Genomic DNA, 17782 nt, shown 5'->3' with positions numbered 1-17782 from the left:
GAGGTATTTTAATAATCCTAGTTGTAAGAGCACACAAAAGCGAAAGACTCACAGGTAGAGTTAAAAATTAAAAAAAAAAAAAAAAAAGGAGGTTAAGCTTAGTACACAAGCTTGCTTTAATACTGATATTTTAGAATTTTTTCTTTTTTAAATCAAGCATGCCTAGAAATGACAGTATGTGCACCTTAACCTGTCTCTTAGTAAAAGCTGAGGGTTGATTTAAAGTGTACGTGGTACAATATCAAACTAAAAATGACATAAAACTAATTGCATTTTTAATGGTTAACCCCGTGGCTTGCAAAAATTTGCTAAACAAGACACCTAGATGTGTTTCTTGGCAGCTTTTCTCTTCCATGGCCTCACCCTGGCAGGCCACACTCAAGAGACTGCACACCTATCTGAAGGGGCAGGGAAGGCCAGCTGCATCTCTTGGTATCAAGCTTTCGTCACAGAGCAATGTTAATAGGCTCTGAAGTAGCTGTTCACAAAAGAAATAGTAATGTTGTAGTTGTGGGCCTATGTATGCCCTCCTTGTATGTGTTGTAAAAAGAGCGGAGAGAGGGAACACCTCAGGTCTCTCATGTGGAAGCAACGCTTTTTAAAATCTTCAAATCAAAATAAAATGTCTAAAATGAAATGTTCCCAATATTAAAAACTAAGATAATAGTTTTCACTGTTCTTGGATAAAACTGTTCTTTTACAATACATCAAAATGTGTTTAGAATCTACAAACTCACAGACCAAGTAGTGCTTTGGTGTATTCATTTCCTATATATCACTTCAGGAAAGCAACTGTTTCCCACATGATGTAAGTAGGTATTATGGCTATCTGTACAAATAGGTGTGTGTTTTTATCACACTGTGGGATAAAGTCCAGTGGTAATACCTTTGTTTCCCCACAGTATGTTCTCCTATACTTTTGGCTCCTATATGCTATCTTCAGCAGTACCCTGCAAGGCAGCTTTAAAATACAACTGTGATAGTAAGTATCTTCAAAACAAGCCAACTCCACCTATGTAAGAGCTGAATACACAGACATTTTGTTATGATGATGACATGACTATTTCACCATCAACTAGAGATTCCATTGAGGCAAGGGATTTCAGGGTACCTTAAAATAGTTTAAGTATGTCTACATAACCACACAAGCAACCAGGTTATCACAGGTTTACCAAGAATTCATCACTAACAGAAGTAGCTAAGACCAATAATTCATAATGAACATGTTTTTGCTTTTCTTGCCACAGTACCTTCACTTCGAATACTATTTGTTTTGCAAACAGAAGCTGTTCCTCCTATCTGTGCTATCACTCCACTCACAAACCATAAAAAATGTCAGAAGTTGGGTCATCCTGTGCATCTCTGCAACTGAAGAACAAAAGAAAAGCAGCAGCATTTATCAAAGGCTACTTTCTTATCCGGCTGTGAAACTGCCCAACTGGAAACAAACACAGTGGTGTAAATTGCACAACAACTAAGTGCTAGTGTGAACATCTGAGTACTATTCACACCCAGCCTACAGAGTTTTCTGTACTTCTTTAACTACCAAGACACTTAGCCCATCAAGTAATGTATGACAAGTCTGGTACAAAGATTTTTCCAAGGACAAGTGTCAGCTTTCGTTTTACTAAATCATTCCTCAAAAATCTATCAGAAAACAGCCAAGATTTGACTTTTCCTAGTACTTTTGACTACTTATTTGGACAGTCATCCAAATGCTATCGTAATACAATGCTAAGCTTTTGACATTAAGTAACAGAAAACACTGAATAATCTTTCATTAGCATCACAAGAAAGCAATCTGTCATTGAACCAGTTTACTGTACAGATGACTGTAGCTGCAGGGTGTATACAGGTCAATAGCATATAACAGTCTTACTAGTTAAATTAGAAACCACAGCCAAGTATTCTCGATATGCAGGGTTCAGATCCTAAAAATAAAGCGTATTAGCACAGGAACTGCACAAGACTGATTAACAGTTTTCTGCAAAAAAGTCAGACTCAGAGCTGTGCTTAGCAGCAGCCTCCATCTAAGAAAACAAAAAGAGATGAAGCCTGGAACATGCTACCTTGCTCCAAATGCTCTGCATTTCTGAGGCTGCATATGACTGACTTGCCACAGTTAGCTGACAGAGTGGAGCAGCTTCTGTTTGGCTTGTCAAGCATTACTACAGAAAATGTGCCTATTCAGCATGTGTCTGCTAGAAATGCTTAGCCAGCTGCCCACATTGCCAGCTCACAGGCAGCTGCACGGCCCCACAGCCCAGCCACCAGCTTGCCACTCCTGCCTAACACAGCGAGGCTTACTAGCAACAAGCCTTTCTAACCATGGCCACACTACCTGGAGCCAGCTCCACACTTCAATCAAAAGCTGTCAAGACACTGCTGTGTCCACATTGCACAAATGATCAATTTGGAGACAAAATGTGCTGCCACAAAATGAACTGGTTCCAACCGAGGAAGTCAGGAGCACGGAGCACAATGCATGAAGCACAATATGGTCCACATGGCTGCATCATGGGACAAAGTGTACAGAGCATGGGCAGGACACAAAACCTCCCCACTGAACTTTCCAGCCACTGCTGCTGCAGCACTAGCACCAGGTAAGCAACTCTGTTTCTGGGTTTCCGAAGCAGTGTTTAAAAGCCAGAAGACAGGTTACTTGCAGTAGTTTCTCCTGCAGTTTCACCCTATTCAGGGATCTGGGCAGAAATTTCAGAATCAACTAGGTCACTGCAGACTATACTTGTTTCTCAGTCCAAGGAGCACATTTGCATAGTGCTATTTAAACTCCATCTGGACAGTGCTTCTCAAAAAACTCCTTTATAAAATCCCCTAATATCTCATTTAGTGCCCAAAAGCCACATGCAATAAACTCCTGGGCAGCTCAATAAAAGGGATTAAAGGAATGCCACAATGTGAAGCAGAAAGCGACAAAGGCAGTTTTGAACCCCCTCCACCACTACAATGTATGAATGAAAGCAAGGGCCTTTGCAATCCAAACCCACCCACTGTACAGAGATACCCATATTACACTTAAAACCACCTCCTGAAATAAACACCTAAATCATTCTGGGCTAAACTCTGAAAATTTTAGCCAGTTACAAAGTAACTCTGGACCAGGCATAACCTGCAATCCATAGAGTTATTCCTATCTACATCAGTAGCTGCCACAATAAGCAGGGCAGTCATGTTCAGGTCTGAATAGCTCACTTTTTTCCTTTGGTGTTTTTCTCCCTCATTCATGAATCCTGAATTCTGCTGGAAGTGTTTTGCTATGGTTACTGAATCTGGGGTACAGGTGGTGCTGAGGTTTACTTCGGGGGCCCAGAGATACAAGAAGACTATTTATCTTCTGCAACTGATAAAGTTTATAAACAACTGCTGGCAATTTTCTCCTAACAGTAAAAGGGCATGGATAACACTACTTTGCTCTCTGGCACAGAGGCTGCTGTTTCATTGCATTTCTATCAACCCGGGTCTATTTTATCACCACCACAACAGCACTGCTGTTACTGCCAGAGCAGCAGGTGTGCCGTGGCTCTGCAGGACAGTTGAGCTCTCACCTGGCTGCACACCCGCATGGGGAGAGGTGGGAAAACATGGGAGGAAAGTGGAGCAGGACAGCTTGCGAAGAAGCAGGCTGCTGTGAATAGGCCGCAATGAAGGGGAAGTTCAGCTAATGGTCTGCTTGAGCTTGCAGCAGAACTGTGCATACCCGGAGCAAGTGGAAACACGCTGCTCCTTGCTCAGTAAGCACCTGCTTGCAGCACTGCACTTGCTGCACTGCCAGGGTCTCCTCCAGCTGCAGACATCTGGCAAAAAGCTTAACTTCTATTCGCTCCAGGGTGATTCCAGATTGAGGCAGATCCACTGGCAGTGTAACTAATTTCAACTAATTACTTGCAACCCAGACCAATCCAAAGGAAAAAAAGTCATTACAGTAATGACTTTTAACAACACTGCCTTCACATGTAGGTACCACCCCAGGAAAAAGAGCACCTTGAAAGAGCAGCCCTATCTGGAAAAAAGACAATCTTAGCTTTTTACCTCCAACTATGGTAATGAAACTACCTATAGATATGACTCAGGACCAAACCACATAATGACATAATGAAAAACTCAACATCGCAACACCCACAAACAGCAGGAAAGATGCCGGTATCATTACATGCCATGCTAAATTATCACAATTTATAAAAACTAATACCACTTTGGACTGAAACCATTTTAGATAGGAGAACGTGCATGTTACATAGAGACACAGGGAAGACTTGAAATTTGATGTCTGTGGATTAGCATAAGAAACCAAGTGTCTTGGTTTTAAGAGATTGTGGGGGATAGTCAGATTTTAGTTTCACAGAGAATGTTATCAGCAAGTGCTCTTTATGGAGAGGCTCCATATATAATTCTGCTTACTACACAGCTATGAAAAAACCCCACAACTATGCTGCTCTGGCCATTACTTTCATTTGTCTAATTTTCCTCATATGGTTATTCATAGGAAACTGTCCAAAAAGGTGCTACTAAAGCTTTTAGAATAAGTTTTATGTTAGCGCATACAGGTTATTCTTTCTGCCTTTGTTTTCTTTTTAAGCCAGAAGGGATCTCTCCCAGGTCTCCCTTAAAACCAACACAAAACAGAGAAATTTGAGTGTACAGGCATGTTAAGCTTCACATGAGAGAAAATATACACAATGTTATGGACTACAAACCATTTTATTTTACCTGTTCCTTTACAACTATGTTAAAAAAGGTAGAGATGAGATTTTTTCCCCAAACTGTGCTATGTAATAAAACAGTTTTGCAATGCATGTGTCATTTAATTTCCATGAACAACAAGGCTGTTACCGCAGCCAAAGTACAGAAGTTTGCATCATTGTCACAGTCACAAATTTCACTAATACGATGGGTCACTCCCTCTCCACTTTTCAGACCAATAAAAACTTCGTCAGAAGATATGGAAATTCCTCAGCTGTAATTTGGATTTTTTTAAAGCAAATAAAATCTTGTTATTAGAGTGTATGAAAACACATGCACATAGTTAACTTCTATATGTTTACCTAATCTACAAGAGAAGGACTACAAAACTGTGCACAAACTTTATAGTTAATACCAGAACAATACCCTCAACTACAAGGAACTAAAGAAAGTAACTTAAAAACTCATTTGACTTAAGAAATACATTTTCTTCTCTTTGAAGGATATCTCAATTCAGAGGAAAACAGAAGATGAATCAAGCAAATTTACATGAGGAGAGATCAACATTCAAATGACTGCAATTATTTTGTACATTGTCAGTTTCACTTCGTTTTAGTGACATCAGTAATTTTTAAGGATTGTAAATTATTACAAGCAGTTTATGAAGTGGCATTCAAACTGCACATGAACCAAACTTTGAAAAGGTCACAGAAAACACTCACATTCAGAGAATACTGCATACACCGCATGTCCTCATGGAAACAACGGGCACTACTTACACTTAGCACTTCTAAGAACCCAGACAACAGTTCTATTTTCCTAGTTTTGAAAGCCATTTTTCCTTAACCTTCTTTATCCATTCCTAGCATATATAACTTGGAAAAGTTACATAGCACTGTACTTGAGCTTCTGAAGTCCCCAAATTAGTATGACCTTGATTTCTCTTATCAGCATAACCGTATTATTATAAATTCTATAGCACCCACCTGGCAGTGATACAAGCTGAGACGCAAAGCAGCAATGGTGCACAACCTGTAGTCAGCTAATAAGAGCTGAGCCAGCTACTCCTGGCTAGAAGTTTACAGTGTGGTGTAAATTCTTACACTGTTCTTAACATTGCAGGATTTGACTTTTCATAAATTCTGACAACACTTTGACAAAATGGCGAGTATTATCCTCAGTTTTTAAAAACTAAACTATACAAGTGAATGTTGGATATAATACTTAATTGCATACAGATCCACGCATCCTACAGATCCTTTAATTGAAAGCATCACAATTACTTTCCTTCTCTAGAAGAAACAAGTCTCAAATCTTCAGTTAAGTGTGATCTTCCCAATTTTCTCCCTACGTTTGTTTTCAATGACAACAATTAGGATAATTTTCAAATTCTCACACATTCAACTAACTCTAGCCTTATTTTTTTTAGAACTGGAAAACAGTCATTGTTTAAAACATCTAGTTAAGAGTTTCACTATGAAATCCTATTGAAAACAAATTGAATAGACTTGTCCTTACCTTGGCAGGAAGACGCTTTCTACTACATAGAAGTCTTGCATAAGAACATCTCTGTCTGGTTTTGACGTAAGGTTTCCTACTGTGTATCCTATTCCCAACTGGATAGCGCCTTTAATAGCTGAGGAAGCAGTCTGTGTAGAAAGTAAGAATTCAAGCATAAGTTTGTCAAAAATAGATTTCCGTTGTTTATCAATAACATTCGATGCTAAACTGCTAATAATTTTTTTTTAATAAAAATGCTATGTCATATTTACCTCCTAGACCTCAGAAAGATGACCACTTCTCAGTTAAAAGATTTAAAAGAAACACTATATTGTAGCAAAAGCTAAAAAAAAAAAAAAAAAAAAAAAAAAAAAAAAAAAAAATCAATGCTCTGATTGTACAGACTGAGACTTTTCAAGCTGCTCAAATAATTTGGACATTGGCTTCTAACTTCAGACATTTCCAATCTAACTGGACATTCAAACTGCTTCAGATAACTGCATTATCTTCTGGAAAAAAAGTCACAAATTCCAGGTGATTGTACATGCACATCAAGGCATCACAATGTAGGCCAATGGTTTAAATACAGATTCTGTAAATGAATGTATTTATTGTAAGTTCTACTTAACGGACAGTGCAAGAGGGAGGAATCCAAAGAGAAACTGAAGTGATGAGGAAGAAAAACCTCTACAGAAAAATCTATGTGCTTAGAGTCAAACATCTTAAATTCAACGAACAGGGCTTGCAGGGAAAGAAGGGTTCAAAAGTACAGTGCCAAATAGTGACAGATACTATATATACGTAAATTGAGACCATCTCAAACTTTCTCCTGCTGATTAGACAAACCTGCTGGATGGATTAAAAAAATTCTGGAACTGAGTCAAAATAAGAAGTTAGTCAAGAAAGGAATTCTTCTTAATAAAAGATGAAAGGATAGAAGGGGTGAACAAAGAAAATAATTGGGAACGGAAAGAAGGTTATCAGGAAGAAAGTTATTTTCCCTTGGCATGTTGTATTTTCACCAGTTTGATGATACCCTTTTGGACTCTGTTTACAGGCTTTACCTCCCACCCACCAAACAAGCAAGAAACTGTCTCAGTGGAAGGAAAGAACACCAGAAGTTTCATGGTCAGAACTACTTCAGCACATTTCAGGAGTGGGAATTACATAAGAAAGGGTTCAAGTAAACAAAACTACTCTTGTTATAGTTCTCAGAACAGCATATGCTTGAGTGACTGCTTATTTTTAGAGAAGGACAGAGATGTGCAGCTCCTAAACAACTAAGACTGCACACCAAACAGAACCTGCACTTGCATAACGGTTCAGAACAGGCAATTTGGTCAGAACAAACACCATCACCATTCTTAGACTGCTACTTTGACTATTAAAAAGATTTGGCTTTGTGTCATAATAAGATTCGCATTTTTCTTTCTTTGAAAGGCCTCTATTCATGAATGATTAATGCCCAACAAAAGCAGTAATTATGTAACTTTGATCAAACCAATACACATGCAAATAGAGTTTCTGCTTCATAGCTGGATGCCCATCTTAGTCCCTTGCTGTGGCAGTGAACATGTTTGAAAGAGCACTAGATACCACAGTGCTGTATTCTTCTAATTACAGAATCATAGAAGGGGTTGGAAGGGACCTTCAAAAGTCATCTAGACCATTCCCCCTGCCATGTGCAGGGACACCTTCCAGGTTGCTCAAAACCCCATCCAACCTGGCCTTGAACACTTCCAGGGATGGGGCATCCACAGTTTCCCTGGGAAACTTGTTCCAGTGTCTCACCACTCTCATGGTAAAGAATTTCTTCCTTATATCTCATCTAACTCTACAGTCTTTCAGTTTAAAGCCATTAGCCTTTGTCCTGTCACTACAGGTCTTGGTAAAAAGTCCCTTTAGGGGACTGAAGTACCCTTTAGGTACTGAAAGGCTGCTATGAGGTCTCCCTGGAGCCTTCTCTTCTCCAGGCTGAAAAACACAAACTCTCTCAGCCTGTCTTCATAGGACAGGTGCTCCAGCTTTGATCATGTTTGTAGTCTCCTCTGGACTTGCTCTGGTAGATTCATGTCCTTCTTATGCTGGGGTCCCAGAGCTGAACGCACAACTCCAGGTGGGGCCTCACCAGAGACCTACTGGTCATGCTTCTTATGATGCACCCCAGGGTATGGTTTGCTTTCTGGGCAGTGAGAGCACACTGCTGGGTCATGTTGAGCTTCTCATCAACCAACGCACCCAAGTCCTTCTCCTCCAGGCTGCTCTCAATCCACTCTCCATCCAGCCTGTATTTGTGCTTGGGACTGCCCTGACCCACGTGCAGGACTGTGCACTTGGCTGGATGAACTTCATGAGGTTTGCATGGGCCCACCTCTTGAGCCTGTCAAGGTCCCTCTGGATGGCATCCCTTCCCTCCAGCATGTTGATTGCACCACATAGCTTGGTGTCATCAGGAAATCTGCTGAGGGTGCACTTGATCCCACTGTCCACATCACCAACAAAGATGTTAAACAGTGCTGGTTCCAATATAGACCCTGGAGGAACACCACTCTTCACTGGTCTTCACTTGGACATTGAGCCATTAACCACAACAGTTTCAGTGGGACCAACCAGCCAATTCCTCATTCACTGAGTGATCCATCCATCAAATCCATGACTCTTCAGTTTAGAGATAAGGATGTCATTGTGTCAAATGCTTTTCACAAGTCCAGGGAGATGGCATCAGTTGCTCCTCTCTTACCACCAACACTGTAACCCCATTCGAGAAGCCCACCAAATCGTCAGGCATGATTTGCCCTAAGTGAAGTCATGCTGGCTGTCACCAATCCTCTCCTTATTTTCTGTATGACTTAGCATTGTTTTCAGAAGGATCTGCTCTGTGATCTTGCTGAGAAAAGAGCGGAGACTGACTGGCCTGTAGTTCCCTAGCTCTTCCTTTTTTCCCTTTTTAAAAATGGGGCTTATGTTTCTCCTTTTCCAGTCAGTGTGAACTTCACTGGAATGCCAAGGCTTCTCAAATGTGATGGACAGTGGCTTAGCAACTTCATCTGCCAACGCCTCAGGCAGGATGACAGAGGATAAGTTATTTAAAAAAAAAAAAAAAAAGGCAGGCAACCTGACAATATGATTTGAAGAACCCAAGTTTGGATCACCTTTCAAGCTCATAAACAATATCTGTAGGATTTCTGCAAATTCAAAAGGAGACCTAGAGTCTTTGGAATGCAGAATGTAAGGCCTTCTACTAGTATGGTGCAGAACTTACCTATAACGTTACCTTCTTGTTAATTCCTACTCCTATTCAAGAATGGTATTAGTAACCACCCATCATTTCTGCAGCAATGACAGTAATGGGTTTAACGGAAAAGCAATGTTATGAAATAATTCCGGATATTTTAACAACTTTTTTTTTAAAAAAAGATAGCAGTTATGGGATGCTGAAGCCAATTGCTCACCCAAAGTCAATTATTTGTAAACCACTGTTGTAAGTTATCCCCAGCAAAGGCTGTCCACCCAATACCCCCTTACGAATTACAAGGTTTTGTCTTCACAAGCCTTAAAATGAAAACAAAACAAATCTTGGAATTTATCTCAAAACAAAACTTGGTTTAGGTCTAACTTTGTTATTATTGTTATTATTATTTTGTGATTAATAATGGAATCCAAGGAAGGATAAAAAAGCTGTTCCTCAAGCCTTAGGGGAAATGTTTGTGATCCATCAGTTTCATTACCACAAAAATGTATTTTTGGAATCTACAAATGCAAATGGAAAAATTGATCTCATGCATTTTTGCCTTACTCAGGTACGTCTTTTAATGGCCATGAAGGCAGCAAAATCTAGTTTCAAGCCCAAGCCCCTTATTTCTTTCAATTCCTCTTGAATACTCTCCTGTTGTAGAGCAGACAATAAATTCAGCAACCTCCTATGCCACAATCTCTCTCTTTTAGAGACTGAAATAATATTTTTTTTTTCCTATTACCCTCATGTAGAGGTTCAGAAAGTTGCCCTGAATCCACGTATCAGCTGACAGTGTACAGTGACTGCACAGTGGCTATTGCATCTTTTAACCTATTATCAATACCTTCCAAAGCTCTAAGAAATGAAAGGACGAGAATAATCAGCAGGATAAACAACCTCAGCTGATGAATTTTAGACTGTGAAACTAAGTGGAGGGTGCACTCAGTCTCTTCATCCAGGTCACTGATGAACAGGTTGAACAAGATAAAGTCTTGTTACCACAAAGCATATTATACAGTGCTCAATAATTATTTCCATGAGAGTGTGAGGGTTGTAAATGGCTGAGAAACCTAACTAACCACTGATGTGAAGATAAAGGATTGGTTCTGGGTATGTGGTGCACAAAGACTTCAGACATGGCAAATAAGTTAATTCTTTTAAACTGTTTTTCTTGTATTTTCCCTATATTTGTATGGTACTATTAATGACCAAAACCAAATCATTTAACAAACCATCAGTAGAAAGTAACTGAGTAGGACACAGGCTTCACTTAATTTTATGGAAGTTCCCCTCTACTGTCATTCACAAAGTTATTCTCCCATTCTTCTTTTAACTCTCAACTGGTCTTTGCTAATTCTTTATGCATTCCCTACAAGCAGCTTATAAAAAAAATTAACACAAATATTCTCACCTTCTTTAAAAGTAGACATCCTAGGAATGTCCTTTAGGACTGCGTGGATGTAAACTTTGTCCTTGCTTATCTGGTCTCCATTTTTATAACTCATTTTATTGCAGCTGAAGTTTGGCCTATGAACATTCTGGGGAAAAGAGGGTGATTCTTCCAGAAGACACCTGTCTTATTGTAGGTGCTATAAAGCAATGACGAAAAATGAACTCTGCCTCAGCAACTCCACCTCATTATCACTCTGGAAGGCAGGATGTTTGCTTTCTTGCACCTGCTGTGCTACTGTCACTGAAAAAGGTTTCAAAATCTGCCTAATGAAATGGTAGAGATATCTAGTTATCACAATTCTATGTAGCAGATAGGGAGAAAAAGGCATTTGAGTAGAAGCCACCACTGATTAACATTGCTCTGTAGCCATGTTTCCTACAACATAGCTGCCATTAGTTCATTTCTTTCTGCTGCTGTCTGTGGAGAAGCCTGGTCTTCCTCACCAGCCCACCCTGCTGCTTGTTGGGACTTAATGAACTGGACTGGTGTAAACAGCTGCATACAGACACCTTCCTGCAGAAATCATTCTCAATGAAGTTAAAAAAAACAAAAGGGAAAAAGAAATCCACATGGTCTGATGTTGTAAAAATTATTTAAGCCGCATGAATTAGGCTAGATATGAATTTTCTACTACAAATAAGCATTTGCTCTTCAGTTATAGTGGTTACCGTAAGTACCATGAACCCACACACACCATCACTCCCATGCAAACACAGTTTATCTTTTCCAGATTCCTGAAAAGACACTAAGCCTCCACAAATTGTGCAAACCCCTAAGCCAAACCACCTGAAAAGCATGCCTGTTGAAAAACAGCATGCTTTCTTTCAGTAACATTTTTAAAGACCTCTCTTTGAACACTGAGAAGTTGCAATTAGATTTAAGATGTACAGGCAGTTATTGTCAGTCTGTTGCTTCTGCACTACAGTTGTCTCAGAATGCCTGCTGTGCTCACATTCCCATTGAAATAACACTTCTTGTTGTTGCTTCTGTTGAAGGTGGCTACCCCATCTCAGCATGCTCTCTGCAGCTGCCACATTTGAGTTATCACTTTCCTTTTGTATCACAAACAGGGATATAGAAATAGAGTTACTAGAAAATCCCACTGATTTAAGTAGTTCTACTGTTTCTCCACAACTTGTAACCATGGGTCACCGCAGCCGCAGTGCTGCTTTGCTCTTCCTTCAGCTGACACTGTTTTTCGCTCTATCAGCTGTTTGCCCAGCTGCTGCAGGTCACACTTCATGAAGGCGGACTTCTGCCCATCTCCCTCACCTCTGGTTCTTGCTGCTGGGATCTGGGCGGGGGGGGGGGGAGGTGTGAATGCCTATTACTAAGTTGTTCTTTCTTCTGGCATACTATGCTGAATGCTAGTATAAATGCTATGTCATTAAACAAGTGGAACTGATAATACTGCATTTTTTTCCTCTTTATACAATTACTGGTCAAAGTTGGTGAAAGCAGTTTTCTTGTACTTCTATGAGCAATTTTAACAACTTTGTTGGGATGGTCTCCCAGGAAACAGTTGAGACACTGACACATTAGATTCTTCCAGCTCAACTGCTATCAGAATTATTTTCTGACCCAAGCTGAATATATTCTCCCTTCATTTTCCAAAATGGGTTTCAGGTGACTCCAGGGCTTTCAATTCATTTTTCCTCCGTTTCAAAACATTTATGCCTAAATTTCAGGAGTCCAAATTCTTTGGTTCTTCTCTCTGTCTCTCTGAGGAAAACAATTTGAGACCCATAAGTTTGGTAGTTGCTCCAGCAAACCTGGTATAGACAGTCACTTTAGGAGATGTACAAAGCGCTCAAAGTCTGCCATTGAAAACATAGGTCCCAGTGCAGCAAAAAATCCAATAGCAAGGTTTCAGTGTTTGCCAGAATAAGTCATCTACATGGAGACATAAGATGCAGGGTATAAACCAATGCCAAAAGTGATGCAGCAATGCTGCTCGTACATGGCTGCACACTCTAAAAACGGGTAGTTGGTTTCCTTCATTCAGGCAAATTCCCTTTGCTCCTGAGCAATGTGACTCACACGATATGCAGTTTTGAACAGGCTACGTAAAGCACTTGTAAAACACTAAGCGGAATAACCGCAAGATATGTAATAACGATAAACAAAGTCTAATTGTATCCATGTGTGGCAGCCTTCAGATTGCAAGTAGAGATTCTGGTAATCTAGTAGCAGGTTTCCACAACAAGTGCACTACATATCTCTGCTTCATTTCCTGGTGTGATTTTCTTCTACACACTTAATGGACTTTAGCAGACCTGCCTGTGCCCCATTCTCGCCACCATCCTAGAATTAAGCATCAAGATGCTACTGTAATCTGTTTTGTCAGGAAGCAGACTCAGGTACCACTGCAGAGGTGTCCAACTCCTTTTCACTGGGGGACATATCATCCTCGCAGTTGCCATTAACGGTCCGAATGTAATTTTAGGACCGTATAAATGTCGGAGTAGTTACATTTATACGGTCCTAAAATTACATTCCCCTGGACTACTGTGTGATTGATGACATCACAATGTAAAAGCTGCTTGAGTGTCAGCAGTTTCTCACAACAAAGTCTGCAAAATATCAGGAGGAAATGAAAAAAACTAGCTATTATATACTCCAGATTGCAGTGGCAAGACTGTGACAGATATCCCAGAGAAGCTACAGTCTGGTGATTGCATTTTGTTGCCAGGCTCCCTTACTACTTTGCTTATGATCTTCAAGAATGAAATGGAGTAAGCAATCACAGTCTCTTGCTCTTTTTTTTCCTTTCTTCTCTCTGTTTCTCCCCCCCTTGACACCTCACCCCCAGGGGAGAAACAAAACACCACCATCAAAAACCACAACAAACCACAACATCACCAACAAAATCACCCCAAACAAACAAAACAAAAAGTAAAAACCAAACCAAGATCTGGCCACAATTTGCATGATTTAAGATTTCTTTGATAAAGCTGTTTGAATCCTCTATCTTAAAAGCTGCATTGAGCATTTACCTGTGAAATTTATCTTCCATTAACTAAGTTCTTTGATTAGAGTGACAAACGTTTCAGGTGATATTCACACTGTAAACTTAGCAACTTCTTGAAATTTACTGATACTGATACTCCCAGGAGGAGTTTCAGAGATTGTAACACTTGTAGCAAATGACTGCAACTGAACAGCCCCATAGACTCATCTTAAATAACACCACTTTAAGGACAGAATATGCAAAGGAAGGTTGTGGCAGAAAAAAAAGAAAAAAAAGGGTGAAAGAGAAGGGGGTAAAAGCAGAGAATGGGGCAAAAGGGGAAGAAAAAATTAGAAAAAAAAAATTAAAAACCACACAAGTTTGTGTTACATGTTCTCTCAAGGATTTGACTAAATAACATGAGACAATTAAAAGCCAGAAGAGCATTTATGTCAGACTGCAATAGCAGAAATACTGAAAGTCAAGAATAAAACAACCAAACCAACAAATTAGAGCTGAATAAATCAGCAAGATTCATAACAGAAACCATGACACTGTCTTGGTCTAGTTACACATTTCAGAGTCTGAAAGGATCACAGAATCACGGAATGTCAGGGATTGGAAGGGACCTCAAAAGCTCATCCAGTCCAATCCCTCTGCCGGAGCAGGAACACCCAGATGAGGTTACACAGGAATGTGTCCAGGCAGGTTTTGAATGTCTCCAGAGAAGGAGACTCCACAACCTCCCTGGGCATCCTGTTCCAGTGCTCTGTTATCCTCACTGAGAAGTTTCTTCTCATATTTAAGTGGAACCTCATGTGTTCCAGTTTGTACTCATTGCCCCTTGTCCTATCATTGGTTGTCACCAAGAAGCAAAGATGTTGTAGCAACAGTCAGGCAAGGCCTCTCACAAAGTTTTAGTAATCTAAGACATTTTGCTGGAGCTGCAAGGTGTTTACATTCATGCAGCTGACAAGTCAGATCTTCTTCTGCTAGGGAAGTGGGCCAAAATTTGGCTATTTTTGAAAACTGAAGAAACGCAGATTTAATTAATTCAGATAAAGATGTTACGTGCCTCTATTTCAGCTGAGCTGACCAATATCATTCACACAATATTGGAAGAATCTAAAGTCCCAGAAATGCAACACATAGCCCTACAGACTACCTATTATTCTGGAGAGTTTATCTTGGATGAGCTCAGAGATGCTCTCCTGGGAAAAGTTTGTTTACCTCAGGTGAACTTTAAAAAAATGAAAAACAGCCATTACTACAGAGGTTTGTAATACATGAATAGCTCTTTAATCTACATAGATTCAGGACATACTTGGAACATATTGTTCCTGTACAGCAAAGATACTAGAGGTCAGAAATAAACTTTTCCATTATAGACAAGACTCCTTTTTTCCCCCAGGATGAACACACAAGTAATCACTCAGCAATCCCAAGGCCAAATTATGCCTAAGATTTACAGCATGGTCAAAATACATCCATGCATACAGACAGAGGAAGGACAAGCACATTTTGAGGACTGCCCATTTTCACCAGTGAATGATTCAGATGCTTTTTGTTAGCACAGAGTTACAAACTAATTTATCACAGATAACTAGTCCTCCGAGATGAGGTGCACCAGATTGAGAACATCACTCAGCAGTGCACGACCTGACAGTATGAACAGCAAAAGGCAGAATTACAGAGTGAAGAGGGAACAAGAGCAGAGGGAGCAGATTAAGGAGTCTTTACTTCCCACATGTTCTACATGTGCTCCAGCAGCTGAGCCCCATGTCACCAGGTGCAACTGCAGCTGTATGTCCTTTCCACATCAGTCAGTCCAGTCCAGCTGTATCAACATCATCCACTCTGGAGTCTTGGGAAGCAAGGGGGAGTGAACCACAAGAAAAAGAATATGAAGGTCTCCTACATACCCCAGTGGAAAATTGTTGGTTGTTGCTGCGGTGTGCGTGTTGGTTGTTGCTGCGGTGTGCGTGTTGGTTGTTGCTGCGGTGTGCGTGTTGGTTGTTGCTGCGGTGTGCGTGTTGGTTGTTGCTGCGGTGTGCGTGTTGGTTGTTGCTGCGGTGTGCGTGTTGGTTGTTGCTGCGGTGTGCGTGTTGGTTGTTGCTGCGGTGTGCGTGTTGGTTGTTGCTGCGGTGTGCGTGTTGGTTGTTGCTGCGGTGTGCGTGTTGGTTGTTGCTGCGGTGTGCGTGTTGGTTGTTGCTGCGGTGTGCGTGTTGGTTGTTGCTGCGGTGTGCGTGTTGGTTGTTGCTGCGGTGTGCGTGTTGGTTGTTGCTGCGGTGTTTTGGTTTGGGTTTGTTTGGTTTTTTATTTTTTGCAAACAGTTTCGGGAAATAATTTGTTCTCTGATGGAAATAGGTTTTAGTAAGCCATCATTCATCTCTATATCAAAGGGACAGACTGTATTGGCTAAAGCAGCAGCTTCATTTACACTAGATAGAAAACACCTTCATCTCCAAGACAAAAATACTACTATTTTTTTGTACACTTGCATAAAACAGATCAATTCTAAAATATCGAGTATTTGCAATTATTTTCTCTAATTTCCCCCTAGGTTTCTCTTATGAGAGAACTCACAGTTCTTAATAAGGGATATTTACATTTCCAGATCAAGCAACTAAAACATTGTTTAATATATATTGATTAGACAGGTTTATTTCTCATTGGATCCGACATAGGAAAATACCTCCAAAGCCAAGGCCTTCATCTATTTTTTTCTTATGAGTCACTGCATTTTACATCACAAAGCAGACATTTTTCATGCAATACTTTTTCCATTTGTGTGTACTTTATATATTTTTACATATATAAATATATATATATATCTCTAAAGCTGCACAGACATAACCTTTGCATGCTATTGTAAAAAATGAATGGACACAAGATATAATTAAGAAAATGCAATATTGTTTAAATCAAAAGGCCATTTTGATTTTTAGATCAGATTGAGGACTGGTCTCCCTCACCCCTCCCCACTCCCATCCAAGAAAAACATAACTTTCAGCAGGGCAGTATCAGAGCCTCCATTTCGCCCACAGATTTAATTTTATTTTGGGCATTACAGACACTCCCGCATGCATCTGAGCATCATGCACTTTTTGCCACAATGTGAATGCAGACTGTGAATCGATAAAGTCCCTTTGCAATTGCTAGGAGACGACAGAAAAGCAAACTGGCATTTTGCTTTGTGAGGACATAAAAGAGCTGAAGGAAGATTTTAAATTTAAGACCAAACCACACAGCTCAGAAGAGAGTTACTGTTACTGAGTGCCCCTGTGGAATCTATTGGTCCCACAACAGGAGATGATGGCAGGACGACATTAACTCTTCCTTCGCTAATCTCTCTGCTTTGCAAAGGTGACCTCTAGCTGGGTGGGCTTGAGACTGAAACTGTCATCACATTTCAGGATGGCTATCTCTTAGAATTATCACAAGAAATCCCTTGAATTACCCACACAAAGCTTGACATTACAAAACCTTTCTAATGTCTGTGTTTCTGGACTAGGTGCTAGTTACTCATTCTGCTTCCAGCTATATTATTGCTACTTTGAAACCCTTCACATCCATTTCACATGATACAACTTCTTTGGCTACCAGACCTTGGTGGGGAACACATCACTAGTAAGAACTCCAGGTCGAAGACAGACACCAGTACCAGATGTCCCATGCCACAAAGTCCTTCATAAACTTACTCAGTCCCATCTTAACAGCAGTTATACAGCTGCCCTTGTACTACATAATAGAGTCCAAAGCAGAGTAAAAACCAGAATTGTAACAATTCACGCCAGATACAGTCCTTTGCTCTTCTAAGCTTAACAGCACAAGCTTCTTGACCTTTACTATGACTTTTTTTTTTTTTTTAAAATGTGGAAGTGAAGCCTCTGAGCAACGAAAATGGGTTGGCAAGTCTGACCTCAGAAATATGTGAGTATCT

General features: G+C 40.2%; 1 protein-coding gene across 9 annotated transcripts in view; it reads right to left on the bottom strand.

Moving 5' to 3' along the window:
* The window catches only part of PIP5K1B (phosphatidylinositol-4-phosphate 5-kinase type 1 beta), a 114031-nt gene that overhangs the window by 59128 nt on the left and 37121 nt on the right, over nt 1-17782 (bottom strand). For all 9 annotated transcript variants that reach the window (XM_071802083.1, XM_071802084.1, XM_071802085.1 and 6 more), the window contains one exon: nt 6220-6350. In XM_071802083.1, the coding sequence (XP_071658184.1) occupies nt 6220-6350 (131 nt within the window). The remainder of the gene's footprint in view (nt 1-6219; nt 6351-17782) is intronic.

This window comes from Patagioenas fasciata, chromosome Z (assembly GCF_037038585.1).
Source record: "Patagioenas fasciata isolate bPatFas1 chromosome Z, bPatFas1.hap1, whole genome shotgun sequence".
Taxonomy (NCBI): Eukaryota; Metazoa; Chordata; class Aves; order Columbiformes; family Columbidae; genus Patagioenas; species Patagioenas fasciata.
Note: the sequence above shows the minus strand (reverse complement) of the source record. Positions and strands in the feature narration are given on the sequence as shown.